At 42.7% G+C, this 15,078-nt stretch overlaps 1 protein-coding gene across 5 annotated transcripts in view; it reads right to left on the bottom strand.

The window, feature by feature from the left end:
• Positions 1-502: 502 nt before the first annotated feature.
• The window catches only part of lpin2 (lipin 2), a 48,253-nt gene continuing 33,677 nt past the window's right edge, over positions 503-15,078 (bottom strand). For all 5 annotated transcript variants that reach the window (XM_014180775.3, XM_014180774.3, XM_014180773.3 and 2 more), the window contains exons 3-20: positions 14,080-14,175; positions 13,556-13,869; positions 13,225-13,341; positions 12,571-12,703; positions 11,980-12,478; positions 10,186-10,288; positions 9,849-10,036; positions 9,459-9,552; positions 6,672-6,741; positions 6,502-6,585; positions 5,751-5,839; positions 5,130-5,277; positions 4,708-4,856; positions 3,374-3,460; positions 2,894-3,046; positions 2,543-2,657; positions 2,345-2,448; positions 503-2,031 (exon numbers count right to left, since the gene is read on the bottom strand). In XM_014180775.3, coding sequence (XP_014036250.2) covers positions 1,887-2,031; positions 2,345-2,448; positions 2,543-2,657; positions 2,894-3,046; positions 3,374-3,460; positions 4,708-4,856; positions 5,130-5,277; positions 5,751-5,839; positions 6,502-6,585; positions 6,672-6,741; positions 9,459-9,552; positions 9,849-10,036; positions 10,186-10,288; positions 11,980-12,478; positions 12,571-12,703; positions 13,225-13,341; positions 13,556-13,869; positions 14,080-14,175 — 2,688 coding nt within the window. In that variant the 3' untranslated portion in view covers positions 503-1,886. The remainder of the gene's footprint in view (positions 2,032-2,344; positions 2,449-2,542; positions 2,658-2,893; positions 3,047-3,373; positions 3,461-4,707; positions 4,857-5,129; positions 5,278-5,750; positions 5,840-6,501; positions 6,586-6,671; positions 6,742-9,458; positions 9,553-9,848; positions 10,037-10,185; positions 10,289-11,979; positions 12,479-12,570; positions 12,704-13,224; positions 13,342-13,555; positions 13,870-14,079; positions 14,176-15,078) is intronic.

The raw sequence follows: 15,078 nt of genomic DNA on the forward strand, positions 1-15,078 counted from the left end.
TTAATTAATAGTATCACTATAAATGTATGATAGAATGGTTAAAGGGATACTTTGGGATTTTGGCAATTAGCATGCTAGCATATACCCATAGATTTCCATTCATTGTGCTAACACTAGTTAGCATTTGCCCGCATCACTACCTCTTAACAACCATCATACTGGACACAGACATAAAAATGGTATCCACGAGTTCATCTGACTCTGGGGAAGTATCGCTGTAATATACTGTACTTATTGGTATCGCAAGTGTTTCTTACATGAATTACAGCGAGTGCTGTTTAGAAAAGAGTTTTGTGCTAAAACAACTTGTGGCGCAACACTCCATTATAAAAAATATATTATTTATCTGATGAAGGTCTCAGCAAAAAGTCACACTGTTTTTAACAGTAAGTGCTGTTTAGACAGATTGTTGGCATGTGAAAAGATTTTCATGACGTTCCAAAAGTTACACCCTCCTTTCCCAAAACAAGTTCCTGAAATAAGCATAGAAAACATCTGCATGTAATCTTAGATTTTATCTTTATTCATTTTTTTGCTAAACATTCATATCCCAAACATACACTTCAATGTATATAGTGACACTAAAAAAAAATAACACTTAATCAAGTAACAGTGAAGGCATTTAAGATTGGAGAGTGTGTGAACTGTAAAATTAATCTCTTAATAGATACACTGAAAACTATCAAAGCAGTCACTGAAAAACACAAATACCAGCGTGTTGAGATGTGTGTACTCTCCACACAAAATATCACTTTCATAGAAAGAATGCCTTTGTTACTGAGGAACTCTGCAACACCTCCGAACGTCATCAAATACAATGGTATAATAATTCAAAATATACTACACAAAGCAAGCTATAACAATAGAAATATATCCCATAAAGAAGCATCATTTCATAACACAAACATTGTCAAAGGTAACCCATAAAACGTCTGCTAAAACAGATAATTGTGCTTTCAGTGCATATTAGTCTGTCTCCATCCAAATGCTCCAGTGCTGTGTGCCCTGTGTGTCAGCAGCAGACACTTTAGAAAGGTCTTCCATCGCCTTAAACCTCACTGCAGCCATCTATATGTATGTCTAAAACATCGCCTGCTCAGATCACTTAAATCGATCTATTATCATACAGTATGCGTGTATCTAAGACTAGTGCCAGTTCCACTGGCAGCTCTGTGCAACATATTAGTGATCGTTTCAATCTGTATCGCTGAAGCGCTGCGGCGTTTAACGTGAATGCAGTCGTCTCTGCTAACGCGGGAACGTTGCCTTTCAATTTCAAATCACGCCGTAACGCTGAACCTTCACGACACGGCTTGAAGAGAGCCCTTAGTTCAAACTTAGCATAGCATGCATACACTATAACGTAAGGCCTTCCCAAACAGCGGGACACTCCAACATAGGGAATGCATTATCACTCAAGCCAAATAACTAACTAACCTTACGACTACGCCCGTCTTCTTTCTCTTCACATTGTACTGTAAAAAGGCTGTACAGTCTGTATTGGAAAGTATGCCTAAATCGATCATGTGACGCAGTTCTTACTGATAAATCAACGAAATGCTATTAAACCTGTGGAGCACTAAACAATGGAATATAATTCAGCATCAGTAGACACATAGTATAGTCACCAGTTAAGGCAGTACAAGCAATCATCATGGGAAGACCCATACAATTATTAAGCAATACAAAATATTGCTTACATCGATTCCAACGAATACAGTTGATTTCAAGTGATTTCTTTCCCGTCCAAAAGACACAAAGTGCGTCGACCGTACCAGAAGTGTCTGTTGCTTATCGCCTTAATACCTGATAATAGCACAGCTGTGGGAACTGTCCAATCAGAAATCAGAGCAGCTCCTCAAGACGCACTTCAGCGATTGGTTGTTTCAGAGCAGCTCCTCAATGCAGACCTCAGCGATTGGATGTCTCCAGAAGCAGAAAGAACTGAATTCTGGGAAACTGAAGGTGGCGCTCTGCTCCTTACTGCGTAAAGGGAAAACGTGCTCCACCAGTTCACTCAGTCGGCCGTAGCTACAGTGAAAGACAGGGAAGGGGTTAGATAACAGTTACTGTACTTACCGACCAAGGTCGGGATTCATTAAAAGGCACGTTGTCGACAAGCGCACTGCACTAGACTTTGAAGGTAATATGCTTGAGCCTACATCCACAGCATTTTACCGTGAATGTGATCTCCGCGAACATCAGACGATCTCCACGAACGCCTTGAAAAGGTGCATTTGTCGGCAATTGAATCCAGCCAAAAATACTCCAAGAAACCCACACTACTGACATACAGAGAGATAAACAGTCATTATGATTATAATCCTGTGAAGTCGCTACTTACGAAGTCTTATTGCCTTTCGATTGCTCTAGGATGAGCTCTCCTTTGGGGTTGACTGTGAATATCCGACACACTGGTACACCCACTTGCTTGTAGGCAAACACATCCTGAGCCAAAAACAGAGGAGTAGTCTTAACAATCACCCTAATTCGGATCCTATTCCAAAATAAGTACAAAATGAGAAGGTAAAACAAAGCTTACATTTGCTCTGTTACCAAAGGCTGCGTAGAAGGGATGTGTGTTTGGGTGGAAGAGGTTCTTGATGTCTGTTAGGCATTCAATCTTGAACTTCTCTGGCTTCTTTTCAATCACCTCCCTGATAGAAGGTTAAGTAGAAAGGAATCAAAAAGCCTTGAAATGTAACTATATTACAACGCTATTACAACGTTATCACTATTCCAAGCACACTGAACCAAATAGGAACTTAAAGATCAGTTTTAACTATGAAAGGCGGAGAAGAGGAAAGAAAATGCATTGCAATCTAACTATATTACAATGCTATTACAAATCCAAGCAGACTGAACCAACTGAGAAGTTAAGGGTGAGTTGTACCTGTGAAAGGCAGAAAAGAGGCTGCTAGGGGACAGCATGAGGGGTCCTCGAGGCAGGATGGTTCCCCGGTCGTTCACCCAGTACAGGTACCCTCTGGTCATGTCCGCCATGCCGATTGCCCGCGCCGAACAGTACAGGAATTTGTAGCCATTCCTGAAGAAATGCACGTTGAAGTATAACTGCAACATTAGATCTGTCTCCTATCCACGCTCTCAAATGTTCTTACTTCTGGAATTGCATTTTTTTCATGTGAAACAGGAATGTGATTAGTCATGCATTGACTAAGTGGTGGACGTGATACATGGTAGTTCTAGAGCCATATGTATCAAGCAACTCAAATAGGAGTGTTGACAAGGATCCGTTTTGCATTTTAGGTCGCAATGAATAAGATAACATAGACGGGGGAACCTGATCCTCGATCAGCACTCTTACTCTGAGACGCTTGATACATACGCAGGCCCTGGGCTAGGGCTTACTTACTCATGCACTGAGTGGTAGAGCTTAGCGATGCCTTGATGAGTCCAGTCTTTCCCGAGCTGAGGGAGAATTTGGCCAAACACGTCAGACCTAAGAAAAAGGAGCATTTGGTGAGAGATAAACGCCCACACCAGTAGAAATCAGTAGAAATCCACTTTTTTTGTAGCTGAAAGACGATGGCCAGAGCTTAACCATGATGTTGCGTACAGATTTAAGTCAATAAGTCATCATTTTAGTCAAAGTATGATATATCTGGGTTTGATGTGACAAATCCAACCTGCCCACTTCGTTCAAATCTGTGTGAATGTAGTGTCATTTCCTATGATATGACATGAAAATTATTTCAGGGCTGGGTTTTATTTCAATGTTACCACCCACAAGCCTGGCATTGTTTATTAATCAGAAACAGCTGCAAAGTTATTCCTCTTAAGGACTGAGATGAGCCAAACAGCCGTGGGTCCACAGAGCCATGGAGCAAATAAAAATAGGGGGTGCATTGGATAATTTGTCAATTTCTACTCTTTTTTTAGATAGTCTGTAATATATATATATTTATATGACCAGTTTCTAAATGGTAGCGTGAAACTCGCTCCCCCCCAGTCATCCAAAGATGAATGGTTTTGACCACTAAAGTTTTGCTTCACTACACGCTCCACTGCTTTGACTGATGTAACGTTAGCTAGAAACCACAAGTGTCTATCCAGATAATGAAAAGTCACCCGCGAAAGAAAATTCAAGGAATTTTTACAGGGCCCTTGGTAATTATTGGGACAGAGAAGCATTTTTTTCTTCTTTTGGCTCTATACTCCAAATGTTTTGATTTGAAATCATGCAATGACTATAAGGTTAAAGTGCATACTGCTTTAATTTGACCTATGAGAAGACACAAATAAACTGGTGCCCTAAAATGGTTCCCCTATGGCATCTCTCAAGAACCCTATATTTGGTTCCAACTTACACCTTTACATTTAAGAGTGTGGGATTGATACATCCATTTGTATAGTTGCAAACTAGCCATTGATTCTTGAAGAACCGCTTTGTTTGAATCCCAGAATTTCCCCTTTAAGTGTAATTATGTGTTTGGACAGAAGACCATTATCTGATTACCAGACAGACCTCCAACATCGAACAGAAGATGAGAGATTAAAAGATCAGGAGAGGATCTTAATCCCATATCAGATGTTGACTCTCCTGAGAATCTGACTGCGTCCCAAATGGCACCCTATTCCCTATATGGGTTCTGGTCCAAAAGGTTGACTTTTGGGATGCACCCTAGGAGTTAAGACTGAGGGGACTGACTGGGTACTGTAGTTAAACAGAATTGAAGGCCACTTTACTTGGTGATGGTGCCGTCGATGTCAGAGATGATGACTTTGTCATCCCAGTTCCACAGGTAGATGGTGCCCTCGCAGCGACACGTCCCCTGGTACTGGGTGGTGATGCTAAAAGTGACGTCATTAGGCCCCTCCCTCAGCTTCAGACTGACCTATGAGAAGACACAAATAAACTGGAGAGAGTGACATGGTCACTGGAGAGAGTGACATGGTTTCCAAAATCACTGCTGGGCACTGACAGGTGCTAACAAACAGAGTTGGACTGAGGGTGCACTTGCCCTCAATAGCCCTCAATTGCGCTGCCCATTCTGTCACAGAAGCTATGAGGGTAAGGATGCAAATATGTGCCCTCTATCCAACTCTATGTGCCAATATCACTTTATAGGATTGAAATAATATCACTTTATAAGTCATAAGCTCTTTACTATCTGGTCAGACGAGAGGCGGAGAGACTTCATGTAGGAGTGCGAGCCAGTTGGTGCAGGTAGCTCTGTGTGCACGTGCTCAGTAGGTGCCACTGTGTTGAGCTCTTTCGATTCTTCATCGCTGGAGGAGTCTTCTGCTGCTTTCTGCCTGCATGTCAAATAACAACCTCAGGTCAACATCAGACTTCCTAAAAACAGTATAAGATTAAACTAATGTGAGTAAAGATTAGGGGAGTGAGTAGTTACTCTGAACATATAACGAGAGGAATGACGCTTCTCTCGACATCAGTTATTAAAATGAACATCCAGCGTTTGTATATGCTGCCGCTAGATGGCAGTATCCCAACACTGAATTGTCACCAAGCTTCATTTACTGCTGAAAGACAAAACACTGATGAGACTCCTAAACAGGGTCCCTCATGCATGTTCTCAGGGGCAATTCCTATGAATCATTGTTTTTCCAGGGCTAATCTAGTTTCCCATTGGTTGGTGTCATGAATAATATGGGTGAGGCGGGTGACATCACTGTGTGAATAATTGGGCTTCCCCTTGTGAAACAACGCCAGGGAGGGGTGGTGGGGGACAGACAGGGTGAGACAGGGTGGTGCTAAGCTGACTCACTGTGGCACTGCTGGAATCTGTTGATCGAGGACAGGGCTCTCTGTGTCTCTGTGTTGGGACTCGTGTCTGTCCATCTTGGCCTCTGAAGACTGGAGAGCGGAGCAGACAACATTAATCACCCGTTAATGAAACGTCATCATGTAAACACTGACTGTATACGGCCTAATGTTTTTCCTTGATTAATAGCGGAATTACTGCCCATTTATTAAATGAAAACATCCTTCCTAAGATTATGCAGTACAATTAGCACATGGTTCTCCTCACTCTGATTTGCTTAAGCTATTTTACAATGGAAATGCAAATCCAATGGGATTCACATGGGAACTATTTTCTGCCCACACAAACAAAGAGTCATGAGGAAAGAGAGGGTGAAAATCACGGACCATCTGTTTAAGGTGACAAATGACAGCATCAGGAAAGCAGTTCTGCTAGGTTTGATTTCATTATGGGTACTACAGAGTATCAATACCAGTGGACCTAAAGCGTACTGCAAAAACACCCGTTTGTCCCAAATGGCACCCTATTCCCTATATCAGGGGTACCTAATAATTCATTGTAGCCACCTGGTGTCCCAGGTCTAAAACAGTCCCTGATTGGAGGGGAACAATGAAAAAACACAGTGTAACTGGCTTTGAGGTCCAGAGTTGAGTTTGAGAGCCCTATATAGTGCACTACTTTTGTGCACAGCCTTATTGGATCGAAGTAGTACACCGTATAAGGAATAGGCTACCATTTGGGATGCAGTCCCTACCTGTTTGACACTGCTTTTCCTCCAGAACCACCAGCGGCCGGACTTCTTAGGCATCTTCTCTTTCACCCATGCCTCCTCTGTGGCCTTATATACACATGAAGTATTTATGAGTACATGCACAGAATGCTGAAGTTCTAACATACATTAATAATGCATAACATGTGATCTACCTTGGGCAGGTTCTTCTGGAAAGCTTGCATACTTAGTATCAATGGAGCTGCCAATGTCCAGTTGTAATATCTGTAAAAATAATAATACAAAATATATATATGCCTTCAGAAAGTATTCATTTCCCTTGACTAATTCCACATTTTGTTGTTTTACAGCCTGAATTCTCATTAATCTACACACAATACCCTATGACAAAGCGGAAACGTTTATTTTTATTTTTTTAAACTTTTTAACCCAATTTTGTCACGAATTTAGTGATATCCAATTGGTAGTTACAGTCTTGTCCCATCGCTGGAACTCCTGTACAGACTCGGGAGAGGTGAAGGTCGAGAGGCATGCGTCCTCCGAAACACGACCCTGCCAAGCAGCACTGCTTCTTGACACATTGCTCGCTTAACCTGGAAGCCAGCGGCGCCAATGTGTCAGAGGAAACGGCTGCGCCACTCGAGAGGCGGAAAACTGTTTTTAGAAATGTTTTCAAATGTATTGAAAATGAAATACAGAAATATCACATTTACATAAGTATTCGCACCCCTGAGTCAATACATGTTAGAATCACTTTTGGCAGCAATTATAGCTGTGAGTCTTTCTGAGTAAGTCTCTAAGAGCTTTGCACATCTGGATTGTACAATACTTACACATTATTCTTTGAAAGATTCTTCAAGCTCTGTCAAGTTGGTTGTTGATCATTGCTAGACTGTCATTTTCAAGTCTTGCCATAGATTTTCAAGACGATTTAAGTCAAAACTGTAAGTAGGCCACTCAGAAACATTCAACGTCGTTTTAGTAAGCAACTCCAATGTATATTTGGCCTTGTGTTTTAGGTTATTGTCCTGCTGAATGGTGAATTTTCCTCCTAGTGTCCGTTGGAAAGCAGACTGATGCAGGTTTTCCTCAAGGATTTTGCCTGTACTTGGCGCTAATCTGTTTCTTTTTATCCTAAAAAACTCCCTAGTCCTTGCCGATACACATAACAAGATGCAGCCACTACCATGCTTGAAAATATGAATGGTACTCAGTGATGTGTTGTGTTGGATTTGCCCCAAAAACTTTGTATTCAGGACATAAAGTTAATTTCTTTGCCACATATTTTTCAGTTTTACTTTAGTGCTTTATTGCAAACAGGATGCATGTTTTGGAATATTTTATTATGTACAGGCTTCCTTCTTTTCACTCTGTTAATTAGGTTAGTATTGTGGAGTAACCACAATGTTGCTGATCCATCCTCAGTTCTCATATCACTGCCATTAAACTCTGTAACTGTTTTAAAGTCACCATTGGCCTGCTGTTGAAATTCCTCAGCGGTGTCCTTCCTCTCCGGTAACTGAGTTAGGAAGGACGGCTGTATGTTTGTAGTGACTGGGTGTATTGTAGTGACTGGTTGTGGCTCAGTTGGTAGAGCGTGGTGCTTAGAACGCCAGGGTTGTGGGTCCAATTCCCACAGGGGGCCAGTAAAAAGAAGTATGACAATGTATGCACTCACTACTGTGAGTCGTTATGTATAAGAGCGTCTGCTAAATGACAATCATTTGTATGTATTAATACAATTTCCAAAGTGTAATTAATAACTTCACCATGCTCAAAGGAATATTCAATGTTTGCTTTTCTATATTTTTACCCATCTACCAATACTTGGAATTCTTTGCGAGGAATTGGAAAACCTCCCTGGTCTTTGTGGTTGAATCTGTGTTTGAAATTCACTGCTTGACTGAGGAACCTTACAGATAATTTTATGTGTGGGGTACAGAGATATGGTAGTCATTCAAAAATCATGTTAAACAATGTTATTGCACACAGAGTGAGTCCATGCAACTTATTCTCAGAGGACCTGAGCCCTAGGACCATGCCTCAGGACTACCTGGCATGATGACTCCTTGTTGTCCCCAGTCCAGCTGGCCGTGCTGCAGCTCCAGTTTCAACTGTTCTGCCTGCGGCTATGGAGCCATGACCTGTTCACTGTGATTACTATTATTTGACCATGCTGGTCATTTATGAACAATTGAACATCTTGGCCATGTTCTGTTATAATCTCCACCCGGCACAGCCAGAAGAGGACTGGCCACCCCTCATAGCCTGGTTCCTCTCTATGTTTCTTCCTAGGTTTTGGCCTTTCTAGGGAGTTTTTCCTAGCCACCGTGCTTCTACACCTGCATTGTGTGCTGTTTGGGGTTTTAGGCTGGGTTTCTGTACAGCACTTTGAGATATCAGCTGACGTAAGAAGGGCTATAGAAATACATTTGATTTGATTATGTGACTTTTTAAGCACATTTTTACTCCTGAATTTATTTAGGCTTGCCATAACAAAGTGGTTGATATGCTGGAGCAGCGGTCCCGTGTGGCTCAGTTGGTAGAGCATGGTGTTTGCAACGCCAGGGTTGTGGGTTCGATTCCCACGGGGGACCAGTACGGGGAAAAAATGTATGAAATGTATGCATTCACTACTGTAAGTCGCTCTGGATAAGAGCGTCTGCTAAAATGTAAAAATGTAGACATGTCAGTTTTTCATTTTTTATTAATTTGCAAAAACATAATTCCACTTTGACATTATGAGGTATTGTGTTTAGGCGAGTGACGCAAAATCTCAATTTAATCCATTTTAAATTCAGACTGTAAATTTGGAAAAGGTCAAGGGGTGTGAATACTTTCTGAAGGAACTGTATAATAATATAATTGTGATTAGTTCAAGGAAATCTACAAATTGTGATCTTCTGTTCAAAATGTCAGTCTAAGAATTAGTATGATGCAGTAATATGAATTAGTATGAGTAGGATGGCTGAACGACTCACCGGTTTGAAATTCTAACCACCAAATTGGGATTGTCGATGATTGCTGGATTTTCAGCAAATTCATGATATGTGATGATGTGCTCCATGAATTTCTCTGCAATAAAAGTATCAGAGCATTTGCATCTTCAAGGTATTCTAATCTGCTCATCATTATAGCATATCTATTGTCATATAATATAACACATTATTACTTGTGGCATTGTGAGTAACAGTGTACTAGTTAGTTATTTGCATACTTATCAAAGTGAAGTCCTAGGTTGTGTCCCAAATGGCACCCTATTCCCTACAGTGCCTGGTCAAAAGTAGTGCACTATATAGGAAATAGGGTGCAATTTAGGACACACCCCTAGTCACTATAATATAACACTTACATACAGTAGGACACCTTACCTTTGGAGATTTCAGAGTTCTCTCCGACCCCTCCACAGAGAGACAGGGTGATGTCTGGTAGATCCCCAGCCGAGTCAGACAGACACTCTGTCCCGCTGTCGGCCGCAGCACTGCCCACAGACTGGGGAGACTGGGACCCATCGCACCGGCCAACCTCTACCCAGTGCTTAGGGATGGTCTCCGACTCACTGCAACACACAGACACAACCACAAACTGGTCAGTCACTGCAACACAACCCTATGGGCCCTGGCCAAAAGTAGTGTGTTATAAAGGGAATAGGGTGCCTATAAAGGGAAAAGGGCTTCAATACATGGGATGAAAGGCATGATGAGGTACCTCTTGGGAGCTAAGTAGCGCGCGACGATGTCAGGCTCCATAGCGTTCAGGTCGTCCAGGTAGATATCCTCAGGCCCCTGGTGCTGACTCCTCTTCCTCACACCTTCGTCACACACAGACGAATAATCAGAATTCACTTAAACCATTCACAGCCCCATTCAGCCTGAGTGTACCCTAAATGGTACCCTAGTGCATTACTTTTGACCAGCTCTCTGGACAAAAATAGTGCACTATAGAAAATAGCCTGCCATTTGAAACGCAGGCTGAGAGAGTGGCAAGTGAGAACTTCCCAGACCTCACAGAGCAAAGCACATCCTTCATGTTAGCGTTCTCTGACACACTGCTCTACCAAACACTGTCCGGGTGTAGTCAATAACACTGTCTGAACCCTTAAGGCTCGCGCACATAGCACCGAATGTGGATCAAATTTTTGTCTGCTGATCGTTCAGCGCACTGTGTTTTAGGGACCACCAGCTGTAGACCTTTGACTGATGACATTATCACACAATTCTACATGTACAATTGGTGTACACTCGCAAATTTAGGCAGGCACTCTGTTCAGAGGTTCTAAGTACTCTCGGCCGGGTCATTCCTACTACGATGTGTCTTTTCTGTCCCCAGGAAATATAATTTCTTATTTAGTGTAAAATGTGGATTCCAAAAGGCTTTACCTTAAAAATAACTAAATATGGATCTTGAAAGGGAATTATATCAATTTTTAACACTTTTTTTCAGCGAATGTAGGTCGTTTTTGCCATGTTCCCGGTTATTATTCATCAACTTCCACAAGAAATATAAGCCATAAAATTATAAATGATAAAATACTTAAATCTTTCTTCACTGTTCGATAGTCCTAGTTAAATTCTCTCTCATCAATGTTTTCTTTTCATGATGTTTGTATTTATTATTTTATTTTAGATTTTCTGTTTGTCCCTGATATCACTTTCCGCCCTGTTAGTTTATTCCTACAATGACACCGCATTCAGGAAGAGTCATAATTTCTTTGGTGGGAAAACAATGGTGCAAGGCTAAATAAATATAAAACACTCAGTTTTATCTATTTGTCCATGTTTCATGTCGTTAGTCTGTATGTCCCACTCGTACATTTTCACCCTGTTAGGCAAAATTACAGAGAAAATTAACCAAATTATTATTATTATTATATATATTTTTTTAAATATGTTTGATAGAGATGTTGAAATCCTGCTCACCATTATGCTAGCTCAATCTTGCTCACTCATAGAGCTATGGCTAATTTAGGCTCCAAATATCCATCCTGTTATTTTCTACCCTGTTAGGATTATGCACTTTAGAATTATGTACCAGGTAACAGGTTGGAAAATGCACCTAAAATATGTTGCCCCAATATATTTTCTGAAAGTCAAACATGTCCTTTTTCTGATATGCGGTCTGGTAGGAATGACCCGGCCAGCACATGCTATTGGTGTGTCTGAGGCCTTACTCATGACTAAGCCATTTCCTCTCTGTTGCCGTCAGACCATTCTGTAGTGATAGAGCTATGAGGTACTTAAAATAAAGGACATAAAACATCATATAGGGGACATAAAACATCAAATAGAGGACATAAAAGTCATGTAAAGCATTTGTTCATACTAGCTGTCATTAACTACAGAGGGCTATGGAATGCCATCATCCGGCACATTGTGCTGCCATAAGCAAGTAAGCCAAAATCCTTATAAAAGGCCTTAAGTCATGTGTTATACTTGATCAATAAGCTATTTATATAAACCGTCTATGCATACTTTCGGTTGCTATTTACAGCACAATTAGTACCTCTCCTCTTGGAGGGGGAGTCAGTCTTGGAGCCGATGGACCCCAGGTCCCCAGCCATGCAACTGGCCCCATCGGCAGTAGAAGCCGGTGGGCTGGAATCAAGCACTCTGGGAGGAGTGGAAGTCCAAGGGCCCCTCCGTTCAGGCATGGACGGGATACAGAGGTCTGGATTGGGCTCCGACGTTAGAGCACCTGGTTCTGGTTTGAGGGGACACGGTTCAGGTTGGGGTGGGCAATGGTCATGAATAGGTTTGGGGGGATGATGGGGTTCAGATAGAGGGTCGGGTGGGTGGTGTTTGGAGCTGAGGAGGGTATTTTGTTTGGGGGTCCGGGGCTCTGGTTTGACAATGGCAGGTCCACACACCGGGTCCAGAGAGGTGTGCAGGCCCCCAGCCTCCACCTCCATGGCCTCAGAGCTGAGGATGACCCTGAAGTGTGTGCTCTCTGACGGGGTGATAGTCATCGTCTTAGGCAGCTCCGAGGGCTCTTTCTTACTGACCTGGACAAGAGTCAATACGAAATCAGTTTGGCATGTTTCCATCGCTATATAAGGAATGGAGTGCCATTTGAAACGCAAGATCTAGGCCTTACCCTGGTGGATTCTGGGAACTCTCCCCAGGACCACTGCATGTGTGATTCTGCTCTGAGCATGCTCTCTGATAACTTCACCATCAGCTCCGAGTCGCTCTTTGGAGACATGGGCTCTGACAGGGATCTTGGTGATCTGTTACAATCGAGAAAACAGCACAACACATACACAACATGTATTCACAGCTCCACAGGGCTATTCTATCAATGTTCTGCTACCATTTTAATTAATATCTACCTAAGCTGAGATTCAATCCAAGGTGTGTTATAGAGCAATACACAGGACATCTGACTTTGCGCCTTTTAAGATAACTGAAGCTTGAGCCGACGTCAGGGACATAACCTTCAAAATAAAAGGCTAATTGACGGCTGTCCAGTGTACTGCTTTATAACACATCTTAGATCAGTGCTCTCCAACCATGTTCCTGGAGAACTACCCTCCTGTAAGTTTTCTATCGAACCCTAGTTGATACTAACCTGATTCAGCTTATTAACCAGCTAATTATTAGAATCAGGAGTGCTAGATTAACTAGAGTTTCTTTTTTGTTAAGTCCTAAGGAAATCAAAATCTTCCTAATGATCCTGACTGTTTGCATGATCTGTGTAAATATTTGAATAGGAAGTTATTGACTGAGTGACTGAGTGTGGGGGTCATACCTGTGACTGTCGCCGGGAGACCAGTCTCCATCAGAGAAGGGGTAGCTGTCCAAGGAGTGGAGGGTGGGGTTCTGCCTGTGTTCCACTGTGTCCTTCACTGTAGAGAACAAGGGGGCCCTGAGGGAATGAAGAATATCCCCCATTGACCACAGTGTTAACACTCCCTATCCTCTACACACACTGTGCTGAGCAGACCCACCCAGATCCAACCTGAGTGTACCCATGGAGTCATTGAGCTCCCGTCAGCCCCCTCTGTCTGTCCCATTAGCTGGGGGGAGGTGGGGGTGTCAGCGTCTAGGGGCAACTTCACCCTACTCCTCTGTCCATTTACCTGCCGTTGTTTTGTGTACCGTGCTCCTCGTCTGAGCTCAGTTCACAGACCTCCTCACCACCAGCAGTGGAGGCCTGTTGCTCCTCTTTCCGGGGGTCTGCTTTGTGCTTCTTCCTACGTCTCTTCTTCTTCTTCCCTGCTGTGGTGCTGGGGGGAAGGAGGGGGGTGGAGGAGGAGGCTGGGTTTTGTGAGTCCCCCTGTGGCGGCTGCAGCCCACCCTCCAGGCCCGACTCCCCAGCTCTGGACTCTCTGCCCCTCCCCAGAGCCTCCTCTGTGGGGATGGGTGACGTCACAAGGTGGGCAGGGATTATCTCCTGGGTCGGGGTGACAAAGAGACGACGAGTCACAACAAGATCACGTTATAGACGACGTCCCCAATGGCACCCTATCCCCTACATGGTGCACTACTTTTGCTCAAAAGAAGTGCACGTTTTAGGCAATAGGGAGCCATTTGGGACACACGCACAGTCAGTAATAAGCTGTGTCAATAGTGGTTGTCATGAAACCGATAAAAAAAATCTCACATTATGCTGCTCGGTTTCCTGAACAAAGAAGGCCTCTCCGTTGTCCCCCAGCTTCATGTGCAACTCCACTGGTTCTCCATTGATCTCAATGTCAATCTGCAGAGGGAAAGGACAGGTCAGGCATCCATTTACGGAGGAACTCTGGGGCCATATGTATCAAGCATGACTAGGAATGCTGATTTAGGATCAGTTTTGCCCATGGACAGGGGGGCACTCCTACTCCAAGAAGCTTGATACATACAGCCTTTATAATAACCAAGGCATTTATACTGAACAAAAATATTAAAATGCAACATGCAACAATTTCAAAGATTTTACCGAGTTAGAGTTCATATAAGGAAATCAGTAAATTGAAACAAATTCATCTGGTGTGACCACCATTTGCCTCATGTAGCATGACACATCTGATCAGGCTGTTGATTGTGGTCTGTGGAATGTTGTCCCACTCCTCTTCAATGCTGTGAAACTGGAACACGCTGTCGTACACGTCGATCCAAAGCATCCCAAACTTGCTCAACGGGTGACATGTCTGTTGAGGCCATGGAAGAACTGGTACATCTTCAGCTTCCAGGAATTGTGCAGAGATCCTTGCAACATGGGGCTGTGTATTATCATGCTGAACTACACTGCTGCTACTCGCTGTTTATTATCTATGCATAGTCACTTTACAAATTACCTTGACTAACCTGTACCCCCGCACATTGACTCGGTACTGCTACCCCCTGTATATAGCCTCCTATTGTTATGTACATTTATTGTGTTACTCTTTGATTGATTAGATTTTTTTTACTTGAGTTTATTTAGTAAATGTTTTATTAACTCTATTTCTTGAACTGCATTGTTGGTTAAGGGCTTGTAAGTAAGCATTTCACGGTAAGGTCTACACCTGTTGTATTCGGCGCATGTGACAAATAACATTTGATTTGATTTGAAACATGAGGTGATGGCGGCGGATGAATGGCATGACAATGGGCCTCAGGATCTCGCCACAGTATTTCT

This window comes from Salmo salar, chromosome 29 (assembly GCF_965601325.2).
Source record: "Salmo salar chromosome 29, fSalSal1, whole genome shotgun sequence".
NCBI lineage: Eukaryota > Metazoa > Chordata > Actinopteri > Salmoniformes > Salmonidae > Salmo > Salmo salar.